The sequence below is a fragment of the Calliphora vicina genome, chromosome 3 (genome assembly GCF_958450345.1).
Source record: "Calliphora vicina chromosome 3, idCalVici1.1, whole genome shotgun sequence".
Lineage (NCBI taxonomy): Eukaryota > Metazoa > Arthropoda > Insecta > Diptera > Calliphoridae > Calliphora > Calliphora vicina.
Window position 1 is genome coordinate 66632818 of NC_088782.1, and position 16234 is coordinate 66649051.

Genomic DNA, 16234 nt, shown 5'->3' on the forward strand with positions numbered 1-16234 from the left:
AGTAAAACAGTCAATCAAAACTTCCCTTTTGTGTCATCGATTTGATGACACATAATTCTACATTTTTGCAGCAAAAAAGTCTATGTTTTTATCTATATCCTAGGGTAATCGAATTATTCGATTTTTCTCTTGTTCGAATAAAAAGAATAAGAGATTTTAACTTGTTCGAATAATTCGATCACACGTTTAAAATTAATCGAATTATTCGAATAATTAAAATTTTTTTAAAAAAGTAAAGAATGAAGTTTTGATGTCGGTTTTTTAATATTTTATTGTTAAAAAAATAACGTTAATGTTAACAATTCATGTTAAAAAACATTCGAAAACAAAGTCCATCATTAAATTTTCAACAGAAATATTCTGATCAGATTAACTCCCGAACAATCTACAAAACAATTGACTAGCAAACCCATTAGTTTCCGTTTTGTAGCTATGCTTTAAAAAATTTGAGCTAGTTGGACATGATCCTGAATTCAAATACAATATAAACGTATTAAGAACTTTTTTATGTCGTTCATTAATTCGGGTTTTAAATTGAGTAACTAATTCTTTAGTAAATTAATTATTCACTATTTCTGAATTATTTATAACAAATTGTATTATACATCAAGCTCTATCAACGTTGCCGAATCTTTGCTTAATAAAGTGGTCTTGGGGAATTACACAATAAAGGGAATCTGTCCAAAGTTTGATATCATTGTCAGTGAACGTGGCTAATTTGAAGTCAGGCAGTGCATGATTGATGCATTTACAAATACGCAAAAAATTGATTACCATATTAGACAAAGATGTTCATCGATGTTCAAAATCATGTATAAGACGAACTCCATGATTTTCTTGCAACGAAACGTTAGTTTGCTATATTTGTGTTTATCATTCGATTTATTAAATATTTTGCAACACTTACGTACGCGGTTTATAACATCATTTATATACATATATTTTAAGGTCATGGCCTTCATCTATTTCAATGTAATCATTATAAATGTCATCCTCAATATCAGCGTTTCAAAATCACATTCAACTCCACTTTAATCTAAGTTAATATTTTGATTATTAATTGCGATTCTTCTTGCAGTAATATTTACAACATAGAGTCCAGAATTTAAAATAATAGCACAAAAATGGAAATTAACCCTTAGCAGCATTTGGGGTCCAAATGACCCTCAACTTTTAAAATCACGAAAACCACAGCCATTGGCGTCAAAAGTGCTCTTAAAGGTTAAAATCCATTTTTGCACTGTTGTTGTTAATATTAGACTCCAATGTATATTTTGCTCAAGTTTCATTAAAATCGGTCCCATTAGAAATTCCAAATATTGAAAAGTTTGACCTTTGACCTTCACGATAGTTCCAACAAATCACGCATTTTTATATTTTGCACCAATAATTCATATGATTAATTCCTTAGTACTTCAAACGTAATGAATTGTTTTTGAATACAATTAATTCCTTATTGAATAATTTAATTTGACTGTAATTCAAATCTATTACAATGTAGCTTCATAAAATATATTGAATCATTATATTATTATCCAATTCAATTACATGTTGAAAACCGTTTTGTGGAATGATTTGTTATAAATTTTAATTCTGAATTAGGATTTGAACTAATTTAACTCAAATTGAATAACTAGTTCGAAGATCTAATTTCATGGACAGAAACTTTAGTAAATAAAAATTATATTGTAGAACTCTTTTAAAGATTTCCAAATTTTGAATTAGGAGGAAATAAACTCCCTATAAGACTAATTTCTTATGTCTAGATATAGGCCTACAGGCTACACAATTGCAACAATTTGCAACAAATATATTTTCATGCTTGCTGGTGACTAAATACTAAAAATATGTTTGCATTTGAAATAATCATTAAAAGTTTACGATTAAATCTGAGAATTTTGCAAAATAGTATTTTTCATTAATTTGACACATTTAAACAAATTTTCCCACATTCGTTCATTTGTTATTTTTGCACCGTAACACATTTGTTTTTCAAATAAAAATATAACGCCATTTTTCAAAATATTCACACAATCTATACAAACTTTAACACCCAAAAAAAAGCACACGTTGAATGAAATACATTCATATATCAAGTCAAACAAATAAACTCCCAAAAAATACTATTTGTACGAATACAAAAAAAAGGTTTCATGTTATTAATGTGTTCTAGTACTGGAAGTTGTATTTTGTACAGGCAAATATACAAGAACAACAAAAACAAAAGTAAAAATAAATAACAACGAAACACTTGAGGGTGTCATATAAAACAAATAAAATAAATCAAATCAAATGAAATGAAATCGCAACAAAACGCCATCAACGACAACACTTAAGAGTCAAAAACACTCCAATATATATAAGCACGTAGTTGTTGTTTTAAGCCATGTTGAATGTGTGTTTCAAATCATATTCATACGTGCAACATACCCCCAACAATAACAATAATACTAAGAGTAAGAATACAACAATATTTATTCGAGTATTTGTATTAATATTATTAAGCATACGTCATGTTACCCCAAAGCACAAATGTAAAGATAATGTGACCAAGAATGATAATGATTCAGGAGGTTTGGAAAGTTATTGAGAATTTCTGATCCAAAAATTAAATTTAATCCTAATTTGTTTACGGATTTCAGGTCCTAAACATTATCTATAGCTTTCTCTAAGTAGGATCTATAGATGGTGCAATATATAATAAAGACCTACATACTAGCTGGTCATATTAAGCCCCAATTTTTTTGCATTTACATGTTAACATGCAAAAATCCACAAAGAAAAAATAAAATACCAATAACATTTATTTAGTTCCCAAAAAGGAGTGCCTGTTGCCTCAACAATAATAAAAATATTACAAGGATATTACTCCTCTCAATGACAAGTTTAAATACATAAAATGAAAACATGTTAAAATAAAAAAATTTATATATTTTTCATAAGTTTTATAAAATATTCATAGCAAAAAACTTTCTTTTGTTTGACCTTGACTAACTAAGTAAATATGTAATACATCATATGTATATATTTGTCTAAGCAAAAAACAAAATCAATTTATTTTATTCAAAGTAAAGAACAAAAATTATTCTTATACCTATAAACATACATGCAAATTAGGATGGTCCTTATTTAGCACTTTTTGGATTTTCTATGAAAATCAAATTTTATTTGAAGTTTAACCCATTCCCAGCCATTGTACCTGCTTGAGAAAAAACTTTTAATTTTTTTTTAAAAAATTATGACAAAAAAAATTTGTTGATGAAAAAAAATTCGGGTTAACAAATATTTTTCCCGATTTTGACCCATTGGAGGTCCAAGTTACTATAGCCTTATCTACATCGTTGCAATGGACTTTGAAATATCTATCATTAGATATCCATATTGTCTATATTAATGACTTAGTAATCCATATATAGATCAAAAATAGGTCAAAAATCGAGGTTGTCCCGGTTTTTTGCTCATATCTCCGTTATTTATGGACCGATTTTGCTGATTTCTGACAGAATTATTGAAGATTTGGATCCCGGAGATATCTGGGGTCTTCAGAAAATTGATTTCAACAGACGGACAGACAGACAGACGGACATGGCTTAATCGACTCCGCTATCTATAAGGATCCAGAATATACATATATACTTTATTGGGTAGGAAATGAAAAATGTAGAATGACAAACTTATATATACCCTTTTCACGAAGGTGAAGGGTATAATAATACCCTTAAGGTATATTTTGTCCTGTTTTTATAATGCTATATCATTTTTTGGAATATTAGCGAGGTTAGTAACAATTGAGCTGCAGAGAGCAAACCCAGTTTTACGAAAGCAAGAGTTTTTTTTATAATTTTGTGAAGTGTACATTTTATAAAAATGTATAAGAAAAAAAATTTTTTTGGACAAAGTTGTGTGATTAGGAAAATCGGTGTACCCAATTAGGTACAATGGCTTGATATGTATTATTTTTTTTAAGATTTTTCTTACGCTAAAATAGAATTTCAAACCATCAAAACGTTAAGTTTTTAATGCAAATGTTTTAAAATCTAGATTTTTTGGAAAAATATAAACACCACAATTTTGATAGCTATTATTTTATCAGATCCGGATTGTAATATGGATGAAGATGAAGGTGTTGCTGATGATATTGTTAGAGATCGCATATACCAGGCGAAATACAAGTATTTTGTGACAGTGATAGCGACGATGATGTTCCACTTGAGAGGTTCTGACAGAAAATAATGCCCTCAAGATCAAGCAAAACAAATTCTATTTGGATAATAAGACCATGCGATGTTCAAATGTCTCATACTATTTTTTTGGACAATGAGTTCAATATTATTTCAGACTTGAATGGGAAAAGGTTGTTAGTTTAACCATTTAGCATACTTGCATTTATGCATCGCAAGCTTATAAGCACAATTTATCCTTCTATGCAGAAGATTTGAATATATTCTTGAGTATTTTGCTTTACAGTGGATATCGCTATATGCCAAAAGAATATAAGTATAGGAAGCTCTGCGAGGATACTCGCACTCCAAAATTTCCGAAATTGGAATATATTACGGAACTGATTCAAAGAAATAAAACGTTTTGTTAACAGAATAAGATGGTTGTCTGAACAATGCGATATTGCGTTGTGTTGAAAAAGTAATGTTTTAAACATTTTCACACATTATAAAAATAGCACCCATTCAGGTACAGCCCCAAATTTTTTTTTTAATTTTCTATGTTCTTTGACCGTATTTTATTTTAAATAAATGAATTTTAAAGTTTTTAATTTTAAATGATCTTGGTTTTTAATGGGTTAAAATTTTGGTAAAATTGTGAATTTTTTTTAGATGTTTCTCCATATAATTAATGATTACTCAAAAACGGTTAGTCCGATATTATTAAAATAAACTTACATAACCTTTAATCCGTTTATAGATAACATTTTAATCGGCTCAGTAGTTTCGGAGTTAAATAACAAATTGAAGAAAAAAATATATTTTTTACGTGAAAATAGTAATTTTTTTGGTTTTAAAAAACTCATGAAATATCGAAAATGGCAGAATTTGTTCAGGTTTATTGGATTAAAATTTGGACCATATTTGTACTACTGGAACCACATACATCAAAATTGTGTATTTGTTTAAAAAGCCTCAACATTTTTTTCGATTTCGTTGCCCTGTGTATTCCGTAATAATTTGATATCATACAATATTCAATACAAATTGTTTACTTTTTAGTAGGAATAGCATCTGCAGAGTTTCAATATATTATTACGAATTTTCATTAGCGATGTTTATAAACATTTCCATCAGTAGAAGTCTCTACTTATCAATAATGTTGAACGCACGCAGTTATTAGCATTGTTTGTAAGTATGGCAAAACTAAATGTTTAAGCTGCTAACATTAACATTGAAGCTGCTTAAAGCTCTAGAAATATAATATTCTAGTTTTGTCCGTTTAGATAATTCATGAAGCTACTGGAAGGAAGATGGCGCTCTACGTAAATAGTGGCAGATAATGCAGTCGGTTAATACTTTTTAATGGTTAGTGATAGAAAAGAAATATTGGTGCCGTTTTGCTAAGCTTAAAATGGCTTTAGTTTAAAAAAACTAAAATTCTTTTTACTATTTTTTATGACATTTGCGCCCCCTGTTGTAGGTTTTTGGAACTATTTTTAAGGATTCAAAAAACATCAATTATATTAACTTTTGATTCAGAATCGACTGGTGAAATCAGATTTGCAATATATTCAACCGTTTTTGCTCTACAGAAAAATGTGCTCAAGGTGCGTTGAACCACCACAATGGGATGGGATATTACACTTTCGTGTTGGCCGCATATTATGGGCGTTTTTCGGACAATGATCTCTTTAAACGAATCAGCTGCGTTCGTTGCAGGTTCCCTGGAATGGTGTAGCCAGATTTCAGCTGCTCATAATAGATAGGAACCCTTTGGTTCCACCAAATACAGAGCATTACCTTAGCGCCATGGATATTTGGCTTTGGTGTCGATTCAGCTTCACATTAGATCTCTTACGCTTCGGGTTATCGTAATGGATCCATTTTTCATTGGAAGTAATGCTTATTGTCTTTGAAAGCGTTCAAACAGCATTTCTGACATACAAAATCGTCTTTCAATTTGGATGAATCCTGCTGCTCGCAAACGTTTTGAAATTGCTGATTTAATAGTTCCCAATGATTTTACAAGCCACTGCTTAGTCTTACAACAATCTACATGGAGTAATGCCTCCAAAATTCATAAAATTCTGAATGAGGGCCAGCCTAATATACATTTACATATGTAGACAGTCATTGGTAGATGAAAATTTTTAAGAAATTTGTCAAAATGTCTTATTTTGGCACTTATAAATTTTATTTATAAACCAAATACAAGAAAAAAACTCGCAAATTAATGCGGGCTAAAGAAATCCATTCAATTTCAAATGAAATATTTGTACGGGTTGGGTTTTATTGTTGTTTTTTTATTATTTTTCAAACTTTGGATTCAAGTTTGCTGTTTAGATTTTACATGATTGATATTGAAATGTCACGCAGACGCGCATGTGGTTAATGTAAATGTCTGTAATTCCTTTTTATTGTATTTTATACTTAATACCAACTAACTAATACAAACTTACATGGAAATGTCTATGTGTAGAAGTATGTATATGTGAGCGCGAATGTCTCACAAGCCTTTAGGCACTGCTGCGGGTGTTTAATCACTCATTCAGTGTGTTCACATCCACTTACAGTTTATTTTTTGTTGGTTGTAACACATTCGTTGTATTGAAAATAAAATAAAACATGCTTAAAGCCATATATTTTTATGTCACACATACATACTTATTTACTTATTTACATACATAGATACATATGTATGTATGAAGGAACCATTATATTTATACAAATGTATTGAAATAAGTTGGTATAACGGTGTAGAAAATAACAAATTTATTTGCCTCTTTACGACTTTGACAAGCGGTTGACAAATGTTTACGTTTTACATTAATATGTTTGTATTTAGACGTAGATATGTGTTTTTTTGTTTATGTTATAGTATGTCAAAAAAGTCCTTTGACAATACAACAATTTTACATTTTCGATTTTCTATGCAGAAGATCTACAATTTCTTATTAACAAGTATTTTATTATTTTAAGCAATTCTTCTCTGACAATACCCAGCAGTTTACCAAGTAGTCAATTAATCCCATAGAGACAGTAATATTCACTAATGTCTGATCACACTATAATATATATATTTTGAGTCATTTGACCTCTGCGTGTCAAATGACTCAAAATAGAAGTCAGTTGGTTACTTTATACATGCCAGGTAATCTAGCTTGAAGTCAATTATCACTTAAATGTATCAAAGTATAGTACTGAACTTTAGAAAGTAGTTATTTAACAGTAATTTATTGGAGAGTATTCGGATGAAGGTTTGTTTACAAGCAGTCAGTTCATCAGTGTGTAGGAGATGTCTTTATAAGTGACACTCTGAGGACAATTAGCTTCCGCTTAACACCCGTACATGTTGAAATAACTATTGCGGGATTTACAATAAATGACATATATTTTGAACGCGGTTTTTGTCTTTAATAACTTATATTTCCTTTTGGAGGGTTCATATCTGCCATTCATTCCCACTTAGTTATTGAACATTATAGTGCTTCGAAAATGTCGAATTTTGTACCAAAAAATCGCCTTATGCGGGAAGATTTGTCTTACTTCTTTGATTTGGAAAAAGTGCAGCTGAAGCACACCGATTGCTCACCAATGCTGGATGGGGATGTTTTCCATCGGTTTCAACGTGCGGGAAATGGTTTGGTCGGCTCAGAAGTGGAGATTTTGACACGTAAGAAAAATATTGCAAAGGCTAGCCAAAAAAGTTTGAAGACAAAGAATTGGATCTACTCAAGCAGCAATTTCGTTTGTGAAAAGCAGGGAAATTGAAATGGATCCATGACGACAAACCGAAGCGTTAGAGATAGTACGTGAAGCCCGGACAACCAGCCGAATTGACACCAAAGCCAAATATCAATGGCGCTAGTGTAATGGTCTATACTTGGTGGAAGCAAAAGGGTCCTATCAATTATGAGCTGCTGAAATCTGGCCAGACCATCAGAAGCAACCTGCACCGAAGGCAACTGATTCGTTTGAAGCGAACATTTGCCGATAAATGCCCTGAATATGCAGTCAGGAATGAAACCTTAATATTCCATCATGGGAACACTCGGCCACAAGGTGCAACATCTGTTAAAACTATTTAAAACTAGTTGACCGCCCGGCTTCGCCCGGTAGCTTTTACTAATGTTAGTTCGTCAAGTTTCTCCAACTCACATACACCTGCCTGTTCTTATTTATTTGCAAATAAAATATCAAAATTTGTACTGCATACTTTAGGGAGCTTTTTTATTACAGTTGACTGGACTCAAAAAAAAAATATCCGAGTTTTACCCGAAATTTTTTAATTTTTTTTCTTTAAAAACCATCTCCTGAAAATTTCGAATCGAATAAAAAAAACTCAGCCAAATCGCTCCAGCCGTTCTCACGTGATGCCATTACTTACATGGACCATTTCATTTTTATATATATAGACGAATTGGTTGGGAAGTTTTTCCTCACCCGCCTTATAGTTCAGACCTCGCCCCTCTCGCATTCTATTTGTTTTGATCGATGCAGAACACTCCCTCTGGGATACACTTCACTTTCGAACAGAGTCTCCGATATTGGCTTTATTCTTTCTAGGCCTCAAAAGAGGAACATTTCTTTTGACTTGGAATCCATATGCTACCAGAAAGGTGGGAAAAGGTTATAGCTAACAATGGCCTATACATTGAATAAATTTATATTGTACAAATGGTTCAAAATAAAAGTTACAAATTTGAAAAAATCCAGGAGTTTTAAGTCATAATCAAGTAACCAGTTAGGTAGCTAGTTGACTTTTTTGGACCAGCTATCCGACAGTCTCTTTGTAATTTGCATTAAAGGATATTGAAGTCTGCCCCAAATTTTGAATGAGAGAAAAGATAGATTGTTGCCTACAACTAGGTGATAACATTCAGGTTGAAACTTAAATTACTATGCAGCATGATAACAAGATATTGGCCCTGTGATTTCTGTTTCTCTGGTATTTATGGCTAGTCTGCGTAAGCCAAACTCCTACAACAAATGGGTAGACTTTGAGTTCAGCTTTGAAATCCAAATTGGTCGCTCTATCGATCTCAGAATAGCAGCAGATTCGGACGACGTATAATGACGTTTAACATAACTCTTCCAGTCGCTGTAATGTAACGTTGGAATACTCACAATTTACGATTCAGCATTAGACCATATCAGACATTGATAAAATGACTCTTCTTGTGTGAATTATCCAGAAAGAATGAGTGAAACTGAATTTTTAGAGACTCTTTGTTTGAACGTATTCTAGACTAGGGTATTCAATCGATTAACCGTTAATCGGTTAACCGATTAATTTTTGTCGGTTAACGGTTCGAATAAATTAAATTTGACGATTTTCAAATAACAAATAAACCGATTAATTTGTGTCGATTAACCGATTAACCGAAATTTCGTTTTTTTGCACTTTATATAGAAATTTAGCTTTAAACACACTGGCCCATAATCATAGTCAAACACTAAAGTCGGTTCTTTTTAAAAACAACTTTAAAATAATAATTTCCAACTATAGTCAAAATTAAAGTATGTTTTAAATTGAACCGACTTTAACTGGGTGCCACCGCAAATGTTTTCATACAATATACAACAAAAAACAGACAAGTGGCAACGCAACAGCTGACATACAAAATTAAAAAAAAATCAAACAAACGTAAACAACAATGTTGTGGATAAGATTAATATCATAATTACGATATTTTGGTACTAATTTTATTGATAACTGTTCAATAATTGCAAAATCTCTACCAATATCTTGTAACTTAAACATTTTTTACATTGTGACGAACTTTTTTACTCGGCGAAGAACAGCTGATGCTGTTGTTAAACGAGTTAAAAAACAACTTTAGCTAGTTTTATATTTAGAGTCGACTTGAGCGTCAGAAGTATACTTTAACTTGTCTATGATAGACCTAAATTCCACTCTTAAGTAAAATCGAGTTTAATTCTCTTAAAATGTACTTTATTTTTGACTATGATTATATGCCACTAATTTTATTTCTTAACTCATGAACATTCCCTTCTAGCAATAGTTTTTTGAAGTATAGTACGAAAATTGAAACTAAGAAATTTGGAAATAACATTTTTTCTTGAATGTTTCTATGATGAACTTCGTCCTAATGAGGACATGATAATAGACGAATCTCATTACTGAAACGAGTCTTTTATCAGAACTTAACGAAACTATTAAAGTATTCAAAATATAAAATAAAAATCAAAAAGGACTCCTATGGTATGATGGAGGATTTTATATGCTTATCAAAAAATAAAAAAAGAACTAAGAAATTGGATATTCTTTCTCATGCCTTACTTTCGATTTCTCCAACATCTACAATCAGGGAGAGAGTTTTGTAAAGTCAAGTTTTATTATAACTAAAAAAAATCGTTTAAAAGGAAAGCCTTTAAGTTATATTCTTTTTTTTAAATATTATTTCAGAAGATTCCCTATTTTTGTTAATTGTTTTGTTTAATTGTTATGTTTAGTTTGCATTTTATGTTTTTGTTATTTTTATTAACAAAATGCTGTACACAAAATTCGTATTTTTCCTTTCAATATAAAATTAAAATACAAATTATTCGGTTAATCGAATAATTTAAAATTAACCGATTATTAACCGATTCAATCTAAACCCCGATTAATTATTTACTCGATTAACCGATTAAACCACAAACCCGATTAATTGAATACCCTATTCTAGACACAACTGGGTGTTTTTCGATAAACCATCCGAATAATTTGGAAAGCACCTGCTTTGTTTTCACAGAATGTATTCCATAATACGCACTTTGCTTAAAGCTGATCATTTAGTATCTTGTGAAAGTCAAAAGACATCGTTGACACACTGTACGTGTATTAAAATATTTGTTTGTTGCATGTTATTTAAAATTCGAATGTGTCTGAGAGTGTTTGTTGTCAGTATGTTTCATGGCGTTTTTCATTCGCATAATGAATTTTACGTTATTTTGATAATAAATTTTAATGCCACACTTATAGTGACATTCTTATAGATGTAATTTTTCTCTCTTCACTTTACAAAACTAAATTTAGCTGACGCTCTTTTTATTAAGAATACTTGAGAAAAAGGAGTGAATTTAACAAATTGAAGGGAAATAAATAAATAATGTAAGATTGATGAATAAACTAACACACTTTAGCTAATGATGAATTCGTAGAAGTGTCTTTAAGACATTTAAGACAAATTGTAGACATTACGTTGTTAAAAAAATAAATATATTTTTAGCAGTATATTTAAAAAAATACCAAAAGCACGATTGCATACCATTGAAAGTTGTTCCAAACTACATAAGTATAAATGTATATTAAAGATCATATGCACAAAGCAGTAAGTTTACATAATGTGTAAGCTTAATATTGATACTTCCTTAATCCAAATATATTCACCAAAAATGGTTTTATTATACCCATATCCACTCCTTATTTCACACTCAAACTCTCCAACATTTATGGTCATTTGAAACAGGAATAGAAGAACATTAGTGTGTTGTCATTCATTTTACAATTTTTAATTGCCAACTGTTTTGTGTCAAATAGGTATTTATTGAAATGATTTTGCAATTAAATAAACAACTAAAAACTGTTTAAAATCTCCTTAAAAATTAATTATTTCCAGAGATTGATGTGCTTGGCAAGCGAAATAATTGTATTCGTGTGTGTGTATTGGAAACTAGTTCAACCATTGATTGATTTATTGTAATTTTTCTATTGGATGACAAGTTAAATTGAAAATTATTCCATATGAAATGTTTGAAAACTAAATATTATTACGCGTGTTAAACACCAACCCAACCGGCTTTACTTTAAGCTCCATTTAGGTAATTTTTGATCAGCAGTGTTTCTATTTGTTCTGTGTCTTTTTCAACTGTATTGCTGTATTTTTATTTGGTTTTATTTTTTGTTCAAATAATCCTGCTGTTACAATGCCACTAAACATATTAGTCGAATTGTGACAACATAAATAAATAAAATGCAATAAAAAACACAAACTGACTAAAAATGCATTTGCTAAAATACATCACAATGACAAACACCTGCTGAGTCAAAAAAAAAAATAATAATGCACAATACACATTTTTTGATGTGCGACCATATGAAGAACGAAAATGGCCTGCCGGCCAGACGGACGTCCAGCCGGCCATTCAGCAATTTAGCCACTTAGCCAGCTAAGACCTCAGTGCGATATTTATTGAGAAAATTATTTAATGCAGTTAACAAACAATGCATGTAAAAAGGTGATTTTGTTGGTACAAGTCGACAATTTGATACTTTAAAGTAATAGGCAGCTTTAAAGTTCTTTCTATTTCAGTTTCGTATTGATTTTAGCTACTTTGGTTGTAAATGAGAAATTCTGTGGGTTTAACATACTTTTAGGTGATAACATCATGTCTTTAGGCTGGGTTAGCCGGTTAACAGCAACTAAATTGAAAAATACTTCTTTTGTTTCTTAAGAAGTCACAAAATATAGTTTTTATATTTTATTATTTGACAGGAAAAAAACTTTCGACGCTAAAGAATTATTCGTGGCTCCTTTAATACTAAATTTTTAAACTAAATCCTGTCTCTTTCTATACTGAATTTTTAAACTTAATCGTGGCTTCTTTAATACCGAATTTCTAAACTTAATCGTGGATATTTTTAAAGTAAATCGTAGCTTCATTTATACTGAATTTTTAAACTTAATCGTGGCTATTTTTAAACTTAATCGTGAATCCTTTTATACTGATTTTTTAAACATAATTGTGGCTCCTTTTTCACTAAATTTTTAAACTTAATCGTGACTCCTTTTATAAACAATTTTTAAACACAATCGTAGCTCCTTTTATACTGAATTTTTAAACTTAATCGTGGCTCCTTTTATAGTGAATTTTTAAACTTAATCGTAGCCCTTTTTAAACTTAATCGTAGCTCCTTTTGTACTGAATTTTTACACCTAATCGTGGCTCTTTTAAAACTTTATCGTGAATCCTTTTACACTGATTTTTAAACTTAATCGTGGCTCATTATACCCTACACCACCATAGTGGGGAGGGTATAATGCATTTGTGCAGATGTTTGTAACGCCCAAAAATATTAGTCTAACACTCTAAAGTATACCGATCGACACTGAATCGATTAAACGATGTCCGTCCGTCCGTCTGTCCGTCTGGTTGGCTGGCTGTCCATATAAACCTTGTGCGCAGAGTACAGGTCGCAATTTTGAAGATATTTCGATCAAATTTGGTACATAATTTTTTTTGGCGCAAGGACCAAGCCTATTGAAACTGGCTTAAATCGGTCCATTATTTAACCTAGCCTCCATACAAATGTCCTTTCGAAATTGGACTTTATCGGTCATAAATGTTTAATTTATAATTTATAATTTCGGTGCGCTTCCGAAAATCACTTTAACGTGAATAAATCGCTTAAAAATGTTGGTATAGTTACAAAATTCAACATAGTAAACTTTCATGTAGACATAAATCACACTACCAAATTTCATGGTGATCGGTCCATAATTGGTCATAGCCCCCATATAAGGCCCACTTCCGAAAATCATTCAAAAATATAAATTATTGAAATTTTAAAAGAAAAATGTTTTTGCTCTTTTACTTAATGTAGGGTATTATATGGTCGGGCTTGACCGACCATACTTTCTTACTTGTTTTATACTAAATTTTTAATTTAATCGAGGCTCTTTATAAACTTAATCGTGACTCCTTTTATTTTAAATTTTTAAACTTAATCGAGGCTCTTTTTTAAACTTGATCGTGGCCCTTTTTATACTAAATTTGTAAGCTTAAACGTGGCATTTCCCATCTTTCTGGCAACATATGTATTCCAAGCCAAATGAACTCTGTTCTGAAGTGACCAAGAACGAATCAAGCCATTTTGGGATACTTTGTTCTGAAGTGAAGCGTATCCCAGAGAGATCATTCTACATCGATCGAAACAAATAGTAGTCGAACGGGGCATGGTCTGGACTATAAGGCGGGTAAGGGTAAACTTCCCAACCAATTCTTTTTAAATAGTTTTTAAAAGGTATTGCAACATGTGGCCGATCGTTGTCATGGTGGAATATTACGGTTTCATGCCTGGCCGCATATTTTGGGCATTTTCGGTCAATGCTCGCTTCAAACGAAGTAATTGCGTTCGGCAGGGTTCTCTGTGATGGTCTGGCTAGATTTCAGCAGCTCATAATCGATAGGAGCCTTCTGGTCCCTCTTAAACCTTGTTTCAACATGCGGAAACTTTGGAATATTAAATTAATATCCCATACTTTTTCGATACTCTGAGTATAGCATTGAAAGGCCCTATTTATTGTCTCTCGAGTCTCTCTAATATCCCAGCAATTATAGCATTCTGTCCTGCACTAGTGATATTACCCAACATTAGTGTCGTTACAGAATCAGCTAGGCGGAAGTCAAATAACCTTTTATAGATTACAAAGACTAAACTCCGATTTACAAAAGACACTTAGTAGTAACTGACTCTCCAATAGATTACCAAATAACTACTTTCTGAAGTGCAGTACAAACAAAAAAAAAGTCAATTGACTTCATGCTAGATTACCTGTGAAGTATAAAATAGGCAATTGACTTGTAGTTGCATTAAAAAGAGCTTATTGAGTCGATTGTCAAATGACCCAAAAGTATATAAATTGGAGTCAGCTAAGTAACTAGATTTTATTAACGTCAAATTAATGTCACCATTACATTTTAACCACTTCGAATTGTGGTATCTAATAATAAAAAAATTACCAATCGCATCTTGATTTTAGTACTTCAGTTTACCATTTTAATCAAAGTAGGGTACAACTAGTCTACTTAAATGTAAGACTGACTGCATTTAAAAACAGAGCAAAAATATCAATTGCCCACTATCAAGTTAATAAAGTTATGAATCAACTGTAAATGATGAATATTTAAGCTTTTAAACAACAACAACAACAGCAAGAAAAACAAAACAGCAACAACAACAATGAAAACAAAACGCTGCATAAATTGTGAGTGTGCAAGAAAAAATAAAGAACAACTGCATAACGCCAGGAGAAGAAGTAGAAAGAAGAAAATGTACTATTGTGCTAATGTGTCTTACACAGTTCCAGCTCTAAGGGGGGCTTTAGCTTTTTATACTCGGACCACATGTGGGCTTAATACTCGTATATAAACCATTCAAACTATTTTTTTCTGGGCTTTTCTTGCTGTTGTTGCTGCTGCGTTAATGGGTTGCACAAAAAAAAAAGCCAACAGGCCATAAATAAATACTCGTATAAACATTTAACTCTTATTTTCACTGTTAACAAAGTTAACAATAATTTTGTTTTGTTTTTCACTCATCTCTTTTTATTTTCTGTTTACGCGTTTCATTTTTCTGACTTAAATATTTTATTTGTTGTTGTTTCTTTCTCTCTCCTCCTCTCCCTCTACCACTCACGGTTTCGCAGTTATGGCGCCAGTTATGATTTAGCATCACGTCGCAAGAATGCTACACGAGAGTCGACGGCAACACTGAAGGCCTGGCTAAATGAACACATGAAAAATCCATATCCAACCAAAGGCGAGAAGATCATGCTGGCAATAATCACTAAAATGACTCTGACGCAGGTCTCCACATGGTTTGCGAATGCTCGTAGACGTTTGAAGAAGGAAAACAAAATGACATGGGAACCCAAGAATCGTACAGAAGACGAAGATGCTCTGGGCTCAGATGAGGAAAAAGAACATGAAGACGATGCCAGAATACGATCGACATCAAGTACAGCAAGTGTAGCTGCATCTGCTGCTGCCGCTGTTGCAACCGTACCATTGCAGACGCCAGTTATGCCAACGCTTAAGCGTGTGGAATACGAAACGCATTTAAGTGCAACAGGTGGTAATGGCGCTATGGGTCTTAACAACAATGTGGCAAACAGTGGTGGTGCATTGGCTGGCGTGGGTGTTGCAACAGATCTCAGTGGAAATCATCATAGTATTACAGGATTAAGCACGCAAGTGAAAGGTAAAGTATAATATTTAATAATATATTTATAATCTAGACTTGTGGGAAATTCAGGTAAGATTTGAGGGGAAAGGTAAAATAG

The 16234-nt window shown here is 31.7% G+C and overlaps 1 protein-coding gene across 1 annotated transcript in view; it reads left to right on the forward strand.

Annotated features, from left to right (window-relative positions):
- Positions 1–16234, forward strand: part of LOC135953869 (homeobox protein caupolican-like) — a 260802-nt gene that overhangs the window by 190320 nt on the left and 54248 nt on the right. Inside the window, exon 4 of the mRNA XM_065503891.1 lies at positions 15599–16152. Within this exon, the coding sequence (XP_065359963.1) occupies positions 15599–16152 (554 nt within the window). The remainder of the gene's footprint in view (positions 1–15598; positions 16153–16234) is intronic.